Here is a 23,641-nt window from a genome sequence, read left to right on the forward strand (position 1 = left end):
ACTGGATGGGCTTAAAAGCAAATTTGAGATAGAAAATAAAGGTCAATGAACTTGAAGTTCCATGTAAAATTAGCCAATCAAAAGTACAGAGGGAGGAAAAAAGATTAAAATTAAAATTAAAATTAAAATTAACAGGACCTCAATAACCTGTGGGATAAAATCTAACACTCATGTACTCAGAGTCCTAGAAAGGAAAGAGACAAAATGGGTAGAAAATATGTTTGGAAAAATAATTATAAAATGTCCCAAAACGGGTGGAAAACATCAACCTACAAATCCAAGAAGCTCAGCAAACTAAAAACATGATAAATACAAAGAAGACCACATTTAGGCACATCATGGTCAAATCAGTGAAAAACAGATAAAGAGAAAATATTGATTGACCGTAGCCAGAGTAAGATGAAACATTACTTACAGGAAAACAAGAAAAAATGTAATTCCAAGAAATGGAACGACATGTTTAAAGCACTGAAATAAAAGTAAAACTGTAACCTAGAACTCTATATTCAGCAAATGATCCTTGAAACTTGAGTGTGAAATGAAGACATTTTCAGCTGAACAAAACCTAAGAGAATTAGTCACTGGCCGACTTACAGGAAGGAATAAAGACAGAAATGATATATGTGTGAGAAAATATAAAAGACTGGTTTTGCTTAGTTTTCTTTTGATTTAATTAAAAGCAAAGGACTGTTAAAACAAAAATTGCATCATTTTAAGGAGGCATTTATAAATAGGTGGATGAAGAAGAACACCAAAATAATTCAAAGGACTAATGAGGGTGTAAATGGGACTGTTACTAAGGTTCTTACATGAAGTATAAAGTAGAATATCAATTTTAAGTAAACTGTCATTAAGGGATGCATATTGTAAGTGCTAGAGCAACTACTTGAAAAGTACAAAAAGGCTGTAGATAAAAAGCCAATAGAAAAAAATAAGATGAAATGCTATCAAATATTTCATGAACCCAAAAGGTAGCAGGGAAAAAAAATGGATCAGAACAAATAGGAAACTAATTGCAAGATGACAGACTTAAATCCTATCATGTCAAAAATTATGTGAAGTGAAAATGAGTAAAACACTCCAATTAAAAAGCACAGATTCTCAAAAATGGATTAAAAAAAAAAAAGACTGCCTATAAAAGAGTTTTAAATATATAAATATATATGACAGGACTAGTAGCAGAGATTAAGAGGGACATATCTTAATGAATGCACTAATTCAACACCTAAACATAACAATCTTAAAAGTGTATATGCTTAATAACAAAGCTTCAAAATACATTTAGAAAATACTGACAAAACTAAAGAGATAAGTAGACAAATCCACAATCATATTTAGAGACTTTAACACCCTTATCTTGGTAATAAATAGAACAAGTAGACCAAAACAAAATAAAACAAAACCAGACCTGAAAAATACAATCAACCAACTTGACCAACTTGATATTTAGAGAACACTACCACTAATACCTGCAATATTATATATAATATATAATGTCAAGTATATGACATTATTTGCAAGTGTACTTGAAGCATACGCTTAAATACACCATAAAATGGCCTATAAATTTCTTTAATTTCAAAAGACAAAAGATTCTTTCAGATTCTCTCAGAGCATAGCATAATTTTAAGTTATAAGTCAATAACAGTAAGATATCTAGAAAAGCATAGAATACTTGGAGGTTAAACATTCTGTTGATTTCTCTCTTTATGTCCGTTAATATTTGATTAATGTATTTAGGTGCTTCAGTGTAAACATTTATTCTAGATAACACTCCAATAACATTCTAAATAACAAGAGAAATCACAAGGGAGCTTAGAATTATTTTTAACTGAATGACAATGAAAAAAAAACAAAGCAAAAAGTTGGCTCTTTGAAAGATTAATAAAATTGGCAGACCCCCAGCAAGACTCTTTTCTATCAAAGAAAGAAAGAAAGAAAGAAAGAAAGAAAGAAAGAAAGAAAGAAAGAAAGAAAGAAAGAAAGAAAGGGAAAAGAACAACAGGAAAGAAAACAAAATTGACAACACCAGCAGTAAAAAATGAGGTATAACTACAGACCCTATAGACATAGGGATATTATACACTTGATGTCAATAAATTTGGCAACTCACTTTATTTATACAATGGAATACCCCTAAGGAAACTCCTTACACACAGAACAACATGGATAGATCTCACAGCTATTATCTTGGGGATGGAGGGATAAAAAGCACAAAAGAGTGTATACTGTAGAACTATATGATGTTCTTAAACTGGCAAAGCCAATCTATGATGATAAAATCAGAGCACTGACAGCAGCTGGGACAGAAGGTAAAAAGGCTGGAATCTGAAAGCAAAGGGGCACAAAGAATATTTCTGAGATGATGGAAAATACAGATTGTAAAAAGTCATCATATCATACACTTAAGAACTCAACGTGCATAAATTTACCTCAACGAAGTTGATTTTTAAGGAAAAAATAAATAAAAAATACCAAAGAAGTAGAGCTGTAACTTATATAAATGTAAATTTAGTCCAAATTTTTTAACAATTCTTCAAAACATACTTTCTATCATATACCTTCTTAAGACAATAGAAACCATAAACTATGGGCCAGGAAGTATGCTGGATGCTTTCACTTGCTATTACCTTGCAAAGGTCCTAAATGGTACCTTGAGAGACAGCAGTGTTACAGCTGATAAAGCAGTAACCCTGGAGCCAGAAGACCCGGGTTCAAATAATGACTATATGTTATCTATTAGACAGATAGATGACCTAAAATATATATAATATGTGACCTAAAACAAGTTACTTTTTAAGTTTCTTCATTACCACAGGGTTGATGTGAAGATGAGGGAATATTATTTTAAAGTATCTGGTAAAGCACAACACAAATACAAGTCTTATCACCAACAGTAAGTGCTCAACAGACACCGATTAAAAGAAGAAATGAAAGAGATAAATAACAATATGGGCAGGGATATAAGCAGACAGGAAAAGACAGGTAAGAGCATGTTCCTACTCACACTTTTTTCTGTGGATGGGTAGGGTGGAGAGTAGAAGAGGGGCTTTCAGACATGTTCCCATAGTGAGCAGCACTGAGTAGGGTAGGGTTGGAATGAATGAATGAATACACTTTTGTTGTGACCTGGATCACAGCATTCTAGGCTAGCAATCCATTGTCTTGGCAGGGAGCATGAGTCACTGGTCTACCTAGGACTCCAAGGGGCTTCATCCAGGATCATAAGGGTTGCAGTGACTCATCTCTTATTGTGGACCTCTGAAATGCCAGTATAACAGATAAAGTGTTCCAATCCTCCTTATCCTTAGATTTTCATTTTGCTCTAAATGAGACAACCAGAGCAGACATCATACAAAAAGACTGGCAATGAGCAGAGCAACAGCTTCACGAATACCTAGCTGGCTGATTTTCAGTAGAGTTCCAAGGAACAATGCTAGGTCTGACAGTACTCAAAAAGTACCCGAGTATAAAAATCTAGAGGGTGACTACAAAAGAGGCCCAGATTGAAAACCTGAGAAGTCACGTATCTTCACCCAAACATGGAGCCACTGGTAAGGCACTTAGAAATTCAATACTGTACTCAATTAGGATATGTCATCTGACTGAGGTTTCAACGGAATACTATGGGGGCAAACAGAGGAGGTAATGAACCAAGTGGTAGGGGAGGAAGCACTATTAGGGGAAACACTCTTGAAAAAAAGTGACACCTCTGCTGAATCCAAAGATGTTAAGGAATTACTTGGGCAAAAGGCATTCCGGGCAGGAGGCACAGCACGTATAAAGACTTGAAAGGTCTGGATGGTGCCATCTGCAGGGCACAAGGAATTGCATACAGCTGGAGAATATGTTATGAAGGGAAAATGAGGAGACTATAGAGGCACAGGCAGGGTCTTAAGAAGGACCTTTTCTTAAAAGCAGCCTGAAGGAATTTATATTTTACCTTGAAGATGAAGGGAAGCCACTGAAGGATTTTTTTTTTTTTTCAAGTGAGCAGGCCAGGTGCCCCTGGTGGTGACCCTGGCCCTCAGAAAGTGATATGAGAGTGGAGGGGGGCAGTGTAGAATACAGTGTCTAGTGAAGGTCTGGTGTGTGTGTTGTTTCTCATTTGTATAAGTGAACTACATTTCCTTCACATCTTGCTGAAGAGAAGGCTGCTCCCTCCATCACCTCTTCTCCTCATATACCCTATACCTTCACATTGTCTTATGTTGTAAAAGAATCATTTGGTGGCAAGATTACATTAAACCCACTGGATTCTCAGGTGCCCTGCTGGCAAATATTAGCTCAAGTCTACAGGTGCACAAGTATCTTTCTTTGTCTCCGATAGGGTTCGGAGACAGCGTAAGCCACGGAAGGATTTTAAGCAGGCAATACCAAAATCGAATTAACATTTTTAAGAGATCATTCTGGCAACAGTGTGGAACACAGATTGGAAGGGGACAAACGCGGAGACATGGGCAAGTATTTAGGAGACTGGAGTGATCCATGTGGGGGATGGCAATGGCTGAAGACAGCAGAACGCAGGATGGAGTGAAGACGTATTAGACATGGTGAAGAGGCAGAGTTCTCAAGACTTGTCCCCTGGTTTACGTAAAGATGAGGAAAAGAAGGAATCAAGCTGGACTCCCAGGATTCAAGCTTGGATGTACGAATGGACAGGCCTGCTGTTCATGGAGATGAAGAATAAGTTCAACCTGTGCTCGAAAGTATAAAAAGCAATGATACTGCACTACCATTTAAAAAGAAAAATTAACGCAAACAAAAGCACATGCTGCCTTAGACAGTATAGACATACATCTCTGGGAAAAATCAAACACTTAAATTCACAGAGAGGAATAAGTCAGAGTTAAAGAAATTCCTGTCTAACATATGTTGATGAATGAATAATCAAAGAATAACAAGAAGGCAATTCACTAACAAGAGAGCCATCTACTGCCTTCCAAGGATAGTGCAGCGATGAAATGCCACAAAAAAATGTGGAAGAAAGCCAAGTTTGTGACCACTTCACACTGTACATGTATTCACAAAATATCTGACCCCTCCCACAAAAATTTCCAAGCAGTTAGCACTTTTTAGCTAACAGCCAAATCTTTTCACTTACTTATTTCTCCTAAAAACATCAATTCAACATATATCATCCTTTGAATATAGAACACTTACCTGCCATCATTGCTATCATACTGGCTTTATAGACATTAGTAAGAGATCCAAGTTCTCCTGTTGCTAAGATGGTTTTGAGATGAGCCTCCCCACAGGCCTTGCGAAACTGACGAATCTCATCATACAGGGCTGGGGAAGGAAATAATTGAGGCAGTTACAAAGCAGGCAAGTGATAACATAACTTGGCAGCCATTTGGAGCTGGTAGAACCCATCTCAGATTTAGGAAACATAAAACATTTGTCACTTACTAAAAATCACCCCAATTTAATATCGCCTAGAGCATTCTGTTGCCATTCACATCCTGTTACAAGAAATGCTTAGTTTGCTACCATGAAACTTTCTAAGCCCCTGCCCGAGGTCCAGAACCATGCCGCTTTTTAAATTATCATTATAATGACATGCAAATTACAAATAATTTCTACCTCTCCCATATGTTGGTTACTTACAAGAAAAAAAGACATTTATCCACCATACATATGGGGGTGTACCGCTCTGCAAACTGAGGAAACCTCAGGTCCTTATTAATTCTTCCATTCACACATAATAAGTTCTCTTGTTAGAATATAAAGCAGGCCTTTCCTGAGAGCTCTGCTAATGACAATGAAGACATAACAGCTTTCCCCACTCGCTGCCAGGACATGTATCTATATATCTGACTAAAAAGCACTGAGCCTAGCCAGGTATGCTGGATGTATGTGCACAGAGCCAGTTGTAGAGGGGCTCCCAGGTGCAGCCTTGAATCTATTAACCCCTGACCCCAGTACCACATCTGGCTTTTGAGGGCTCCACTTGATACCCTGAAAGCAGATTTTTGAAAAACATACATGTAAAAAAAAAAAAACTATCCTCATAGCAAAAAGAAAATCAAGGGGGAGAACATTTCATATTCAAAAAGAATTGACAATTTTAGTAAACAAAATCAGTATAATGAGTATTAAATTTTTGAAAAATTATTTAACATCATCTTCTGGCATGACAACAGTGGGTTTTGGCTCTTATCCTGTATCACGTTGGCTGCATTCATTCCTTGAACTTGGGCTATTACTACACGATCAGGACTACCAGCGCTTTTTTTGTTCCTCTGCGTGTGTGTGTTTCATAGGAAGTAGTTCTATGAGCGCACGGACTACACTGAGCAGGAAAGAAAAATTCGTACTAAGGTTAGGGTTAGGGGAAGTGGTTTTTAATGTGGAGATGAGACTTCCGTAATTCACTGGTTTACTAAAGTACATGTAAAAGACTAAAAATTGGTCACAAGTCACCAAACTCAGTCAAAATCGTGAAAGTTGTAACACGATGAAGAAAACTTGCCTTCCCGATCCTAGAAAATCTGAACTGAACTTGAAGCTCCAAGTGAAAAGTGAACACAAATAAAAGCAAAAATTCCATTACAGGATGCTTGGTAAATGTTAGAGTTTGACCCCGTCAAAAGATGGCACCCACAGAAGGTTTTTCAAGAAAGGGCTAAATACTTTCACAAATCCCTAATAATCAGTGGTTTGGAGCATTAGAGACGATCTGAGACGCCACACCGCCTACCTCACCCTGCCCATCCTACCCAAATTGTGAGAAATCATCTCACCCACACATCCCATATGACAACATGTGTGAGAATGGCATAGACAACGACTACGTGGCAATAACAATTTATATTCTTTTAACTCAGGGAATGAATCTTGGATGGAATGACATTTCCTGAGTTACTGAATCTGAAAACAGGAAGTTGTTTTCTAAGAACTACTGACAAGGAAATCTCTTGATCTAAAAATTCAAGAATGCTACCCCAGAGTTAACTTGCAATTTAATTAATGACTTTTCTTCCACAGTGCAGCGTTGCCATCAAAAGCAGGCTGGAGAGTCAGACAAATGTGGATTTAAAACCCAAATGCATCTCTTCTTGCGTGACCTTGGGCAAGTAATTCTCAGCCTCGGTTCCATCCTTGAAGTGTCAATAATAATACTTACATTATAGGGTTATTATGAGGATTAAAAGGGAAGATATATACAAAGTACTCTGCACATTGTCTGGCTGATTGTAAGCACTCAAAAAGTGTAACCAGTATTCTTAAGCTCAGAAACCTAGTGAAATGAGTTTTAATTAAGTGTTGTGTGATAAAAGCCAAATCTTATTCATGGCCTGACCCAACTCCTTGTACTGCACCAAAATCTTGTTATATGGATTAATGCTTAAAATCAGTGAGTCATCAGATAAGGCTTGAAATGTTTTATTACAACATTTGTTAAAGTAAAGTTTGATCTGTACAACAAAATTCTTAAAACGTTGATCCCAATCATATTTAAGAACAAAACTATCAGCCTTTTTCTAGAGTATTACCTTTTGATATCCAGTCCATTTCTTTACCTACAGTTAAAATTAATCAGAAAAAAAAAAAACAACCCATGTACTTTACGACTCAATTATCAGCCACCTGGAAATTATTATGCCCTGTAATTCATGATCCAAACAGAATGAACCCAAAATAGTCATCAGCACATAACTGGATTTAAACAAATAAGTAACCAGTGCCTTCTCATTCTTTAACCACCAACTCCTCAAATCATTTAACTGACCTATCTCACCACATAACAGGGTCAAGTTTTTCTGAGAAAGTATCTTAATCTTTAGAGTTCAACTGAACTCTACTGAAGTTGCTTGTCATTTTTTTCTTCTGTTACTATTCTGCCCAGAGTAGTAATTCAATCAAAAAGCACACTGGACCTGTCCTTTGGAAAATGTGGCCTGGACTCCGAACAAGCAAATGCTTCTATCTGGGCCTCTGAATCTTACTGAGTTACGCAAAGATGACAGAGCATTCAAGATGTTCATTAGTATTACTACTGCGACATCCTCAATGGCAGCAGATCCGAGAGTCCCGTGGCCCTGTGGCCCCATGGCCCCGTGCCAGCAGCATGGTACCTGTGCTGGCCAGTGACGGCAGCATCAGAAGTGGCCCCGTAACCACACTTCCCACGGCACATCCAGCTGTATTCTCTGCTCCCCAGTCTTTCATGGACCTGCCTGTTTTCCAAGCCTGGTTCCCCAGGCTTCTTACTGACTCAGTGAGCTATTCCATGTCCTCCTAACAGATGCCTTTTCAGTTTAACCTAATCTGAACTGGTTTCATTAGTTTCCAACTCATAATTCTAGTATAACAAGTATTTACTGAGAAATCTGGTATGGTGTGGGACAATAGCATTGGTGCCACACTGCCTGGGGTTCATATTCTAGCTTCAACACGAATTTGTTGTGTGATTTGGGCGATTAACTCTTAAACTCTCAGTTTCCTCTTCCATAAAATGAGGATAATTGAGGTATGCACACCTCATGGAGTTATTTCAAGTACCAAATAGACTAATATGTATAAAGTGCTAAGGATGGTGTCTGGGACATGTATTAATGCTCAAAAACTGTCAGCTACTTGTTTCCCTGTTGCTGGCATTGGTGGTGGTGCTGTTGCTGTCGTTGCTGAGTGCTTATCAGGTTCAGACATACAGCAACTTATAAAGCAGAGGGCACCATGATCTATGTTTCTTAAAGAACATAAACACAACCTCTTTGGGGCCTAGAAAGCAGGCTGGTGGGGAAATTTTTATTTCTTCACGAACATTTTTTTTTAACTTGGAGCCCACGCTCCCAGACTCCTGGGATAAGAGTTCTATTACTTGCTGGTTACGTAAATTTACAGGAATCATTCAATTTTCCTAAGCTTGATCACTTAGGGAGCCTCAGTTTGCTCCCATATTTTTGTGAAGATGAGATAAAACAGTATATATGTTTAGAATGGAACAAGGCAATTAGTAGGCGTTTAATCATCCAATACTAGATTTCCATATTTTTTCTTATATACTTCCAGAAATGCAAAAGTAACTTTGAAAAACAAAACAAAGTAAGCACTGTCTTAGTAGTTATAGAATTTACAAATTTAACATATAAGGAAAACAGACCACTTCACTCCAACACAAACGACAGAAGCCACAAATAAGCATTATTAGTGTCCAGGTGTTCTAAGCACCTTGGCATCACAGTGACAGATGACATATGCAAATCAGAGTAACATGATGGAGGGGCCTCTGGGTGGCTCAGTTGGTTAAGTGTCCAACTTCGGCTCAGGTCATGATCTTGCAGCTCATGGGTTCGAGCCCCGTGTCGGGCTCTGTGCTGACAGCCCAGAGCCTGGAGCCTGCTTTGGATTCTGTGTCTCCCCCTCCCTCTGCCTCTCCCCAACTTGTGCTCCATCTCTGTCTCTCTCAAAAATAAATAAACATTTAAAAAAATTTTTCTTTAAAGTAACGTGATGGCTGAAGTGTAACTGTCAATCCCAAATCATAATGTCATTCAACATACTCAACGGTCACTTACCTTTCAGTATAAATGAGCAAAACAATGGAAAAACTAATGGGTGGATTTTCCTCCAGATTAGCAGGAAAGGACAGCAGGATGTGGATTTATATGATTGCTAGTGGAATACACATGTGGAGGAAGAAATCACAGTGGAATTAACAAGTTCAATATATCCTCTTTCCAAAAAAAACTCTTCAGGAGGAGTAGCTACTCAAAAGAATGAGAAACCCCATAAGTTTTCAAAGCATCTTCCTGCAAAAATGCTCAGTGTTTTCTACACATCATTTAAACATCCCTGTAGGGTAGCTGGTAGTTAGCTTCACATTTCATATACGAAAAGTGAAATGTAGAGAGATGAATGAGTTGCCTAAAATTTCCTCACACTTTGCTGCCTTTATCCCCCCACATGCATACACACAGGCAGCTACATGCATGCTGTCCTTACAACATGTTCTCAAGGACATGAACTGAAGAACTTAGCACAATATAGTAATCAAAACCTAGAATCTAAAGGGATGTCAACTCTCATTTAGTTCAAATTACTAACATTATAGATGAACATTATAAACCCAGAAGCTGATTTTCATTTTTCTAGGGAAAACAAAGTTGAGGAAACTGAAAAGTTCTAGGATAATTCAGAAACATAAAACAGTTAATTCCGTATGATTTAATATGCTAAAAAGACCTATAACTTGCTCTATAAGCCTTCTGGTTAAGATCAGAACAGCACATTCTGACATTATGTCGTAGAGAAGTTCACGTGTCTGAATCTGGACTTTTCCGCACTTGCTTGCCCACTGATTAGCCGTGTCACTTGGGAAAGTTACGAAACCTCTCCAAGCATCATGTTTCTACTCAAGATTGCATAGAAGATCTTTACTTTGAGAGCTCAAACACATCTTAAATCCTAGAAATAAATGTAAAAAAAATTATTTAAATAATCATGAAGATAATAGATTATTTTTCTCTTGGTTCCACCTTTAATAATAAGCAAATATAAAAATGAAGACAAACTTTAATTTGCTCTAAAATGTTACACTGTTGTAATTACAACAGCTTCTTGCTATTGGTTTAAAAGATGATTTGGATCTCTACTTTGTGGGAGCTCTCGGCCAGAGAGAGATGGGGAGCAGAGTAGTCTCATTTGGTCACTACCATGAAGGGTGGGGGAAACTTGAGACTGGCACATCACTGGGGCCTTGAGAAACTCCAGGTTAACATGCTTCCAGATCAGGGTTGGGGGGTGGACATCCTCATCAGTGAGGACTGGGAATTCTGGAGGACTTGGTGAGCTCAACCACCCTGGGTGCACAGTACTAGACGAGGGAGACAGCCTATGTGGTCAAGAGACTGTTCCACACATGGAAATTGATCAACTAAATAAATATACTGAGGATAATGGGAACAAGATTTCTCATGACAAGAAAGAGGGACACAAATATAGAAAGGGGAGTGGGCAAGAATAGCCATTTGATGTTGGCTTGTGAGGAAATCATCAGTGTGAACTCATAGTTTCTGATACAGATAGATTATAGATAGATGGAAAGACAAATAGATATAAATGCACGTTTATTTATATGTGCGCATTGTGTATATGTGAAAATTCATGCATTTCCTACATCTGTCCACTGAGAAGACCTAGAAACAACAGCCTTACAGCAGTGAGCACACCTAGCACCCAGATCTTGGTTTCTAAAAATCAATCTTCACTAAAAGAAAGTAGACCTCCTTGGAAAAATGGCCGATTCCAGGGCTAGCGCAGAAAAAAAGTTAAAGATAAGCCTGAAATATCCATGATAAGAATTCAAGGAACTTCTTGAACATATCAAAGAATAATATGAACATGTCAAAAGGACAGAAGAACAATCTAACACAGCGCCTACTGGCCAAATCTGGGATAATCTGAATATCAATAATAAATAATGACAGTAATGGATTATAACCAATTGAGTCCAATAGGACTCCATGAGCTCTTATAAACAGAAAGGAGGGGCGCCTGGGTGGCGCAGTCGGTTAAGCGTCCGACTTCAGCCAGGTCACGATCTCGCGGTCCGTGAGTTCGAGCCCCGCGTCAGGCTCTGGGCTGATGGCTCAGAGCCTGGAGCCTGTTTCCGATTCTGTGTCTCCCTCTCTCTCTGCCCCTCCCCCGTTCATGCTCTGTCTCTCTCTGTCCCAAAAATAAATAAACGTTGAAAAAAAAAATTAAAAAAAAAATAAACAGAAAGGAAAAAAAAAAAGTAGGAGAGGAGAAGGTAATGCTAAGTAGTAAGTATAGAAGAAATGATGGAATTAGAAAACCACCATTTGACAAATATCAGAGTAATAACTGAAGAATTATGAATGAATGCTAAAACTACCGAATAAAGTTAGATGAGGAACAGGATATTAATACAATCTCAAAATATCTCCATTCATTTCCGTATTAATTACTTGTTAAAACACAAAATACTGGGGCACCTGGGTGGCTCGGTCAGTTAAGTGTCCAACTCTTGGTTTGAGCTCATAGTCCATGAGATCAAGCCCTGCATCAGCCTCTGCGCTGACAGCATGGAGCCTGCTTGGGATCCTCTCTCTCCCTTGCTCTCTGCCCCTCCCTGTGCTTGCATGCACTCTCTTCTCTCTCTGTCTCTCTCTTTCTCAAATACATAAACTTTAACAAAAAACACAAAATACTTATTAATTTTATAATGGAGAAACTTGCCAGAAAGCATCTTAGCCAATTAAAACTTAACATCCTCAATAATGGGACAAATGCACATCTTAGGACTCCCGACATAATGCACTGAGAAGAACTAAGCAAAACTTCTGTGGTATTTCTCCCCAAAATATATAACTTGAATCTAATCATGAGAAAAACATCAAACAAACCCAACTGAAGCACATTTTGCAAAATAACAGGCACTTATTCTTCACACTCAAGGAAAGATTGAGGACTGTTCCAGAGTGAAGAAGACTAGAGAGACATGTAACCATTGATCCCAAAACTAATAAAGACCACTTTTGAGACAATCTGCAAAATTTGAACAAAGTCTATGGATTTAATGGTAGTATGCTATCAGTGTTAATATCCTGATTTTGATGGTATACTGTGGCTTGGTACACGTGTTCTTGTTTTTAGAAAATATACACTGAAATATTCATGACTAATGGACCAACAGGTCTGCAACTTAATCTCAAAAAATTGATGGGGCGCCTGGGTGGCGCAGTCGGATAAGCGTCCGACTTCAGCCAGGTCACGATCTCGCGGTCCGTGAGTTCGAGCCCCGCGTCAGGCTCTGGGCTGATGGCTCAGAGCCTGGAGCCTGTTTCCGATTCTGTGTCTCCCTCTCTCTCTGCCCCTCCCCCGTTCATGCTCTGTCTCTCTCTGTCCCAAAAATAAATAAACGTTGAAAAAAAAAAATTAATCTCAAAAAATTGAAATAATTACACATATATAATTTTATAAACACACACATGTACACACACAAAGATAATGAGAAGACAAAAGGTAAATGGGGCAAAATTTAATAACTGTGGAATCTCAGTGAAGAGTAAATAGTTCTGTGTACGATTTTTGCAACTTTTCTGTAAGTTTAAAATTACTCAAAAATAAAAGTTAAAAAGATATATTTCATATACTATTGTGGTTTATTTAGCATCTAGATATTTTTTCTTATGGAAGGGCTTTCAAGATTATCAACCATTCTATTTTTTAAACAAAAAATATTTGATTATATATGGTACATATTGCCTGCTTTTTCCCCTTGAAATATCATAGACAGCTTTCCATATTAATAAATATAGGTTTGTAGCACAGTTTTTAATGGCTACACAATCTTCCCCTGCATGGTCATAAATAATTTATACGATCATTTTTCTGTTATTGGATACTTAAGGTTTCAGATTTTTTGCTATTAGGAACAATACTTCAGTAAACGTCCTTATGGTTACATCTTTGCATACATCATGACCTTATTCCCTAGAGCTTTCATTAATTTTTTTTCTGCTCACCTACTCACATGTAATCCATGTTCACTGTTAAAAAATTCACACAGTATGGAAACTAAAACTTCTCCATCTAAAAAAAGAAAGGAAGAATAATTCTTGCATGTAACAGAAAAATAATAATCTGGAAGACTATTATAAAAGATGACTGACAAATGAAAATGGAATTCAAACACCACGACTGCAAATTAGTCAGAATAATGCAAAATATAACAAAACACATACACCAGAGAAGTGGCTGGCATAGTGATGTCACATTAAAAACCTGATAATAAATGTTTTGACTTGTAATGAGGTTTTCAGGAGTAGCAAAAGTGGGTGTACTAGAAACCCAGGATATATTACATTGTAGATGCGTAATCAATATAGTAGCAAAACCAGCGGAGGAGTTGTCTCCTGTCTGTCCCCCCACATCCCTCCCACCACTGCCACACTGAGGAGGAGAAATGGAGGTCGTAACCTGACCTTCTGCTCATCATTCCCAGCTGAAAAACAAGTGAGGCTGTGTTGATGGAGTGTGTTCACTGACAGGAGTCAGAGAACTTAGCCACACTGGGAAAGGCCTGTGTGATGAGAATGTAGATCCAAGGAGCAGAGGGGGTCACACTGCATCTGTTTCAAGCAGCATCCAAAAACGGTTGACAACTGGCTCTCCCTTCTGCCTCCCTGTGTCAGCAGGAACTTGCGTCTACAGTGTTTTACTTTTCTCTATTCAAAAGTATCTTGTTTCTCTCCAGCTTCCACCCGTAGGGGAAGTATATTCTTAATCTTGGGGCACCTGGAAATCCATAAAGTTTTCTGGGAAAGCACTGCTATAGACAAAGAAAATTGTGTTAGTAAAGCTTTTGTGAATAGAAATTACGGTTTAAGTAAAAACCCAAGTGTTTAAAGCCTATGCTTCCTATCTAAAAGTCATAAAGTAGTTTCCTTTTATATTTCATGCTACTCAAAGGCACTTAAAAAATAATTGTTAACGAATTATATCTAAGCAATTATTTTTTGAGTACCAGAAAAGATGTTCAACACTGCACATGAATGGCCTGAAAATATCTCTTAAGATAATTATATGTATAGTAAAACACTTAATATAAAGTGTACAGCAACCTTTTAAATTAAAAAAGTCACAAAATGTTCAAGAACAGTTTTCATCCACCAAGGCAACTAATTAATCTTGTAAGACTAAAACAGAGATGAGCTAAAACGCCAGGTAGTAAAATAGCCTATAAGAGATAAAACACACACATTTTGGTCAATACTATTTGAAGTTTCAAAGAATCATAGCCTAAAAACAAAAACCATAAAAGCATACAGCTGCTATAAGTATCTCCAGCATTTTTCTGTTATAAACAACCCCCAAAACAGAGAAAACACAGACTATAGATTATGTGATTCCTCCTCAAACAGCGTCTATAGATTTAGAGATGGCTTTTCTCATAAGATATTCTGATTAACAACTCTACAAGACAAAGAACAATTCCAATTTCTTTTAAGAGATGTTCTTTCTACCATCCTTCTTGTGTAAAAATCAGCAAATAAGAAAAATAAATTGCTGCCAAGATTCAAGATTTTCAGGATCCACTTCATAAGACACAGTGATAGACACTGTGGCATTGGCCCCAATATTTCATTCTCTCCCCCCAAAACTCTTGATGGCCTGAGACATGTACTCCACAAACCAGGTTTAGGAGAACAAATCAGGACTGACGAACTGAAGAAGATACAAGGGGGATCTAGATACAGGACACAAACAACATTTCCAAGTACGACACTGAACGCACTATGCTGAAAAATGTTGCAGAAGAAGCCACCTTTGGGGCGATGTCTGACAGTGCTCTAGTATGGAAGAGAAAGTCAGCTGTAGGTCTTGAGCTCAGAGAACTGGAAGATTCTTGAACAAGGCAGAATCTGATACCATTTCAATGTCACTGGTAATATATTAAGGTAAATACATGCAGCAGAGAGAGGTCATAAAAAAAGTAAAAAATGAACACCTCTATATTTACAGAGCATGGAATGCATTTAATTTTCAAAACCTGTTCAGTAAGATTTATGAGATGATGAACCCCTTCTGGTGAATGCTTTCTTCAAAGAACTGTTTAAGAAATGCAACTTCGATGTCGACTTTAATATCATCATGAAAAAATACCGTATTATAGGTCCTTATCTAGGGAATAATACTCCCAGACAATGAAAACGCCAAATATAAAATCACAGGCCATTATAGCTCTAAAGGACTGTAGAAATCATTAAGTTTTATCCCTTCATTGGTAGCTTATTTAAATGGAGGCAGAGAGAAGTGAAGTGTTTGCCCAAGGACTAGGTATAAATTAGCGAAATTACAAAGACTAAAATCCAAGTCTTTTGGAGTTCTACTTCATTTACTCAATACGTGTACTATTACGGTTACTTCCCTTGACAACATACTATGAGCATCAAAAGGAGGAGAGGGAAAGAGAAGAAACTGCAGCTGGCATGGAGGGACTGATTCATCTGGGCCAGGCAATGGATGGTCAATTTACATTCATTATCTAATTTAATCCCCATTACAACCCTGTGAAATAGATGCCATTATTCCTACTTTACAGAGAAGGAACAGAAGACACAGAAAAGCAATGTGGCCAAAAGCTACTAATGGTAGTGCCAGGATTCCAACCACAGTCTATCCAATGCAAAGACTCTGCTCTCAACCCTTCCTGGTCTCCCAGAGTTATCCTCCCTTCTTGTTCCATGGTATATTTGTTCTGGGTACGCTCTGGGTCTGACCACCTCCAGTGATGACTGGCTTATATGCTGGCTGGCTGGCTGGGTGCCCCTGCCTGTCTCCTAGTCCAGCACAGCATTCCAGGGAGAGGAAAGCCATCCTTTTCCTGAGAGCATAAGAGGTAGATGTACTTTTTGGCTAAACTTGACAGAGAAAGAAACTCTTTATCCATTAAGCCTTCTATTATAGCCAACTGCAGATCCAGACTAAATAGAAACACACAGGGAATACTATTTGTATTAACTAACCAATATAAAAATTCAACAATGCTTCAATCATCCTGCACCTAAACTATATGGAACCAAGAACAAGAAGTATTTTTTTTTTAAATAGATGTGGGGCGCCTGGGTGGTTCAGTCAGTTAAGTGTCTAACTCTTGATTTCAGCTCAGGTCATGATCTCACAGTTCGTGAGTTCAAAGCCTGCATCGGGCTCTGCACTCACAGCACAGAATCACAGGGATTCTGTCTCCCTTTCTCTCTGCCCCTCCCCCTGCCTCTCTTTCTCTCAAAATAAAGAAAAATAAACTTAAAAAAAAAATAAATGTTTCAAGTTAGTGATTCTCTACAACTATGGGATGGTAGGGGAGAGGGTGGAACCAAAATCACCTGGGGCAATTTTCACAGTAAAGAAGCCTATCCCCTCAGTCCAACACTCAACCCCAATAGTACATATACTCAGGAGGGATATTCTAGGTTCCAGGAAGAGAGGAGTTTGGGCAAGTAATCTGAAAGCATTTTGTCAGGTAATTCTAAGAACCAGCATAACATACTATATATACCCTATATCCAAGTAAAACTACTGTCCTGAGGGATAAGTGAGATGGTGTAAGTTTCTGTGCCCGGACAGGAAGGACTCAAGGAAGTACAGGCAGGGAAAGACAGTGTACTATAAACAGCAAAACAGGATCTGACAGTAAAAAGCTTACCAGAAAAGGGTCAGGCGAAACAACAAGAACAAAGCTTTTTAAATAGAAGATATATGAAGTCAAAAGGCACAGGGGTCTGAAGTGTTAGCTATGGGGAGGATCACCTCCAGGGTTTTCAGCAGCCAGAGAGCATCACTGTACTCCAGAACAATCCAATCACTAACACCACAGTTTGGAAACTAAACTGTATTTAAGAGAAAGTGTTCAAATCAAATACTTTTTAATGGATTTCTTTCTAAAATGGCTAGATTCTCTGATCTGATCAAGATTCAACCGTTCTACTCACATAAAAATGACGCATGAAAAGCAGCATGGTTTAGTGGGGAAATTGAGCATAAGTTCTGGAGTCAAGCAGATGTAGGTTCCGGTACTTGGGAGGTTTTGTGGTCTTCAGTATAGGGAATGTGGCTGAAATCGGAGACGTCAGGAGGTTTTCAAGGGAGAGTGTGCAAAGTGTAAGAAGTTTGAGAGCTTGCTGGGACCCAACCTGAACCGCCAACACTTCAGGGATGACGGAGGAGAGAGAGGACCTTGCATACAAGACACAGGGACACAGGAGTCATCAGAAACTTGAAGGAAAACCTGAAGAATTTAGGATTACCAAAGCCAGGCAAAAAGAGTGTTTCCAGAAGGACTGTGCACTGCGTCAAATGCTGAACAGTAGAGCTAAACAAACAACTGCAGAATATTCCCTGGGCATAGGAAAATAAGAGGACATTGGCATCTTGATTAGTACAGATTCAAGGGAAACAAGTAAATATAACTCTTTTAAGAATTGTAGCCATGAAGGGAAGAACAGAAAGGTAGACTTAGCTAGAGATGAGGGGGAAGGTTGACATGTGAGCATTTTTTTAATGGATAAGAAAAGCTTACATTATGTTTAGGTGTTGATGGGAATAAATCGTAGAGACAGATGAAAGATACAGGAGAAAAAAATGGCCAACAAATGGAGTAAGGCCTCTGAAAATGTGGGAGGAGATGAGAGCCACTGCACAGAGGAGGGACTGGACTTAGGAGGAAGGAAAAGGAGGAACAAAGGAAAGCAGAGCTGATGCAAGGACCTCGAGGGAGGCCCTGTCTACTGGTTTCTATTTTCTCTAGAAAGTAGCAGGTGGGTCTTCTGCTGAGAGTGAAGGAGCCTCAAGATGGGCAGAAGAATTAGAAGCTTGAGGAGAAAGAAACTTTAAATTGTCACCGAGGAGAATTAAAGAAGAGGAATACGGGCCCCCGTCCAGTCTCTTTAAGTTCATGCCCGAAACTGTGGACCCTGTGACCATGAGCAGTGATTAGGATACAGTCTGAATGGCCAGGTTTAAAAATGGGACTCTTTCTTTTGTGCTTTAACCAGGGTCCTACACACCTCAGCGCACAGAGAGGAGAGGAATCTAGACTTGAACGTTTGAACGTATAATAGCCTCACAGACATTTCCATCAGCAAATTCCAAGAAATCAATTCTAGGGGCGCCTGCCTGGGTGGCTCAGTCGGTTAAACGTCCGACTTCGACTCAGGCCACGATCTCGCGGTCCGTGAGTTCGAGCCCCACGTCGGGCTCTGTGCTGACAGCTCAGAGCCTGGAGCCTGCTTCCGATTCTGTGTCTCCCTCTCTCTCTGCCCCTCCCCCGTTCATGGTCTGTCTCTCTCTCTGTCTCAAAAATAAATAAACGTTAAAAAAATTAAAAAAAAAAAAAAAGAAATCAATTCTAGGCTCATATTTTAGTAAACAGCTAATATCAAAGCATGACACTGAAAAATACAGTACGTAATCAAATTGAGGCAAATTAAGACAAAATACCACAGTGAAAAAAAGGCCTCAGTCATTGCAGGTTTCTATTTAGAATTAAATTTCCAGTATTAAATGTTCCTTTTCAATTTGTTTTGGGTCAAGAGGTTATTAACACCATAAAAAAGTTAATAGAAAAGTATGGTCTAGGACAAAGATGTGTTATTATATTTTACATGAATGCCTGTTATTAGGAAATTATCAGTTCCTAAAAACAACCATTCCTAGTTCATTAAGGGACAATTACATCAAAACTCATCTCCTATTATATTTTATTTCCCAATTAGTATTCTAGAGACAAGAGCACATGTTATAATAGAAACCATACTTCTATGTCTACAACTGTTAAATAAAAGATATAGGACATATAGTTTTTTTATCTAACTAAATCATATAGTTTATTTCAAAATTTGTTTTAAATATTATGTTTATTCATTTTTCTCCTCTTACTCTGGCCCAAAATCTTAATTGAAATCTATGACTAGAAGGAAACAAGAATTAATATATAGGGACAAGAGACATCTATTTAAAAGCCTGGGTGGCTTGGTTGGTTAAGCATCCGACTCTTGATTTCGGTTCAGGTCATGATCTCACCTCTCCACAGTTCATAAGATCATGCCCTGCACTGGGCTCCATGCTAACGGCACAGAGCCTGCTTGGGATTCTCTCTCTCCATTTTTCTGCCGCTCTCCTGTTCACATGCATGTGCACTTTCTCTCAAAAAAAAAAAAAAAAAAAAAGAACTTAAAAAAAATGTTTGCAATTGGTCAAAGCTCACATGAACCATAGGAAAAGGAACAAAAATCAAAAGCACAAAAAGATATTTGTGAACTGTCAAGAATTTAAACCTGGCAAGGATTAAAAATGTTGATGAAGTATAGTTGGGAGTACAAGGCAATAGGAATAGCTTTAACATTTGTTCTAGATCATTCAGAACTGTGGTATCAGTGACTGCATCACAGTGATACTCTCAGTGCTGCTAAGATCTCTGAGATGACCTGCCCCACAGCTAATGGCACTGTGCCTTTTGACTTCATGTATCTTTTTATTTAAATATTTGTGTTACTGTTGTTTCACCTGGCCCTTTGCTGTTAAGCCTTTTACTGTCAGACCCCGTTTAGCTCCATACGGCTAAACTGTCCTTCTCTGCCAGAACTTCCCTCAGTCCTTTCCGTCTGGGCACAGAAATGTACACCATCTAACTTATTGGGAATGTTAATATTCTAAGCTAAAAGACTACATTTTCCCGGCTTCACTTGCAGCCAAGATGGCCACTGACTCAGTTTGAGCCATGGAGGTGTAAGCAAAAATGTTGTATGAGATTTTTAGGATAGGACAGCCCTTCTTTCCTATTATCTAGGAAATGAGTGGAAAGCCAGGAGCTTCAGAAGCCATCTTAGAGAATGGCGTGCCCTTAAGCATGAGAGCAGAAGCCACACACTTTGGAAGTAGAAGAAAAAAGTAGCATAGGTCACCCCTGAAATACCTACCTCTAGACTTTGTATAAGAAAATAAATCCTGAAGTATTTAAACTACTGACTGAATCTTTGCCTACTCCATAACCAAAAGCAATTCTTAATGAATAAACAATGGAATTAGGATTTATGGATGTTAGGGGCACCTGGGTGGCTCAGTTGGTTAAGCGTCCGACTTTGGCTCAGGTCGTGATCTCACAGTTTGCAGATTTTGGACCCGCATCAGGCTCTGTGCTAACAGCTCAGAGCCTGGGGCCTGCTTCAGATTCTGTGTCTCTCTCTCTCTCTCTGCCCCTCCCCTGCTCATGCTCTCTCTCTCTTTCTCACACACACACACAAATACATAAACATTTAAAAAAAAAAAAAAGGATTTATAGATGTTAAGTTAGATGGACTGACGGAGAGAAAGAAGAGTACCTGGGTGGCCCAGTCAGTTAAGTGTTCAACTTGGCTCAGGTCATGATCTCACGGTTCATGAGTTCGAGCCCCATGTCAGGCTCTGTGCTGACAGCTCAGAGCCTAGAGCCTGTTTTAGATTCCGTGTCTCCTTCTCTCTCTTCCCCTCCCCTGTTTGCATTTTGTCTCCCTCCCAAAAATAAATACACATCAAAAAAAAATTTTTTTTAAAGACTCACAGAAAGATATCCATGAGATACTGGCAAGTCCAATAAGTAGGTTAAGAAAAAATACATTAAATATAATCCTACTGTTTACTTAAACTTTGAAAAAGGGTGTCAGTTGCAGGACGCCTGGGTAGCTTTGTTGATTAAGGATCTGACTCTTGACTACAGTTCAGGTCGTGATCTCATGGTTCATGAGTTGGAGCCCCGTGTCGGGCTCAGTACTGACAGTGCAGAGCCCGCTTGGGATTCTCTCTCTCTTCTTCTCTTTCTGCCCTTCCCCTGCTTGTGCGCTATCCCTGTCTCTCTCAAGATAGATAAACTTAAAAAAAAAAAAAAAAGCTTTAAAAAAATTTTTAGTTGAACTACTTTTATGATTCTTTTGAAATAGAAAATTGTACTTATTTTAGCTATCAACCATCTCTAGTATACAAAATATATTTAAGGCACAGGTCAAATCTATTTTTTAATATTTAATTATAAAAAGTTTGTTATTGAAATGGGTAATGTTTTTCTTAATTGGTGCGATAGTAAATTATGAATCTCAAAGGTAAATATAATAACCCCTAGGAACTATGTGTAAGAATAGCAGGAATAAAGCAGACTTCGCAGACTTACTACTAATCCCACCTCCACAAAATCCACAAAGATTAACATAAAAAAGGGAAGTTTCCTCCACATATTAAACTCTGCATAAATGACTTGCCTAGAGTGATTTATGTATTGAGTAATAAAATACTGGAGGACAGAATAAAAGTTAACAGTCTACTGCATAGAAATAACCACTCACCTAAGCACTCAAAGGGATCTAAAAAGTTCACATAGGTGGGCAACTGTCTAGGATTTGTGAGGGGAACAAGGATGAGCAATACCAGCCGTGTTTTCTCTGAAATTCGCCTTCTGATCTAGTGACTTGTAATCTAGAACAATGACTTCCAAAACATGTTGCCTCTTTTCCAATCATCTCCATTTCATTCACTAGGACAGAACTAGGCCTCCCTCTTAGGTAAGGACCTGCACATACCTTCCCACTGGCCTGTCAGCACCAAGGTCCTGTTAATTACCACATCAATTTCCGTAGCTCCATCTTCCACAGCCAATCTGATCTCTTCCAATCGTGTTTTTAAATGAGTCTGTCCAGCTGGAAAGCCAGTGGCCACTAGTAAAGAGAGGGAAAAAGAAGTAAGGAAGGGAGGGAGGGAGGAAGGAAGGAAGCAAAGAGAGAGGGAAGGGAGGAAAAAAGGAAGGAAGGGAGGAAGGAAAGAAGACAAATTTTAGTTGGTTTCTCAACAAGGAATTTGATACAAAAACACAAAAAACAACAACAAACAGCATTTAGACTAAAGCATTAATGACACTAAAGAGCTTCACGCTTATGTTGCAAAGTGAAGTGTGAAGAAATAGAAGGTCATCTCATATGGTGTTATTGGTGTTAGGATAAATATTAGTATTGCATCGTCTGGAAAACCTGAAAGTAAGTTGCTGCAGTGATGCTCATGAGGGGGCTCTAAGTAAATAGATACTAAGAAAATATGTTATCGTCACACCGAGTCATAAAACAGTAGCTATAGCTCTATCTTGATGGACCCTGGTTAATTATGGATCCTACTCCTAATCAAGTTGGCTATCATTGTATTCTTGATTTACTCACTCACACTTACAGCTGTGGTAACCAAATTGCAGTATAGGTTTTTCCCACTGCCTATCTTAAAATGAATAGCCAAGCAGATGAGAATAGAGGGAAGAGACAGCAGGAGGGAAAAGTACCTAATTTGTCCACAAAATTGGGACAGGGGTGAGGTGGGAAGAACAGGACCAAGTACAAAAAAAACCAAAAAACAAAAACGAAAAGAAAATACAGCCACACTTCTGAAAACCTATTATATTTTTTACACGTGCATCATTAATTCCATTTCTATGACTAAAGATAACCTTTTGTATTTCCTTGATGTTATTAAATTCCTTGGGTCTGCTATCTTACAGGAGAGCACGTTTCCCTGTTGTATAAAAGAAAAGCTGAATTGACAGAAGCTGATGAAAAATTAAGGCAGCTGCCAAATACTGTGGGAATCCTCACAAATGGCTTGTATATCAATACTGTATACTATGTTTCTTTTGATGTGTCCCTAATAAAATAAATTAATCATCTTTTTAGACTCCTTTTTCAAGGCCCCAGGATATTCCTCTTAACATCTTCTAAAAGTACAATCTAACTTTATATCTGTCCATCCATATACTCACACACAGCTACACAGAAGCTTTTAAGACTCTTCTTTCCTTCATGCCAAGTCCTACTGAGTCTCTCTTAAGCCAATAACTCCTGAACATACCCTCTCTACTTTATCTCCCAGGCTTTGGAGAGGCTCTCCTCACCTCCCACAGGGACTGTGATAAGTCCCCCTAACATCTTGTCACCCCTCCTTAATGTGTCCAGTACCATCTCCTGACCCACTACAGCATAAAGCTGATCATGACATAACCTCTTCTCAAAACCTTGCAGTATCTTCCCCATCACCAGAATGAGCCCAAAGGCCACTGCCGAGCCTAGTTTCCCTATGGGATCCGGCCCTGATCTACCTCTCCAGC

The 23,641-nt window shown here is 38.6% G+C and overlaps 1 protein-coding gene across 1 annotated transcript in view; it reads right to left on the reverse strand.

Annotated features, from left to right (window-relative positions):
• DERA (deoxyribose-phosphate aldolase) overlaps positions 1-23,641 on the reverse strand; it is a 120,000-nt gene that overhangs the window by 42,625 nt on the left and 53,734 nt on the right. The window contains exons 5-6 of the mRNA XM_025930372.2: positions 22,080-22,214; positions 5,164-5,292 (exon numbers count right to left, since the gene is read on the reverse strand). Coding sequence (XP_025786157.1) covers positions 5,164-5,292; positions 22,080-22,214 — 264 coding nt within the window. The remainder of the gene's footprint in view (positions 1-5,163; positions 5,293-22,079; positions 22,215-23,641) is intronic.

The sequence above is a fragment of the Puma concolor genome, chromosome B4, assembly GCF_028749965.1.
Source record: "Puma concolor isolate L17-30 chromosome B4, mPumCon1.1.hap2, whole genome shotgun sequence".
In the NCBI taxonomy this organism is placed as follows: domain Eukaryota; kingdom Metazoa; phylum Chordata; class Mammalia; order Carnivora; family Felidae; genus Puma; species Puma concolor.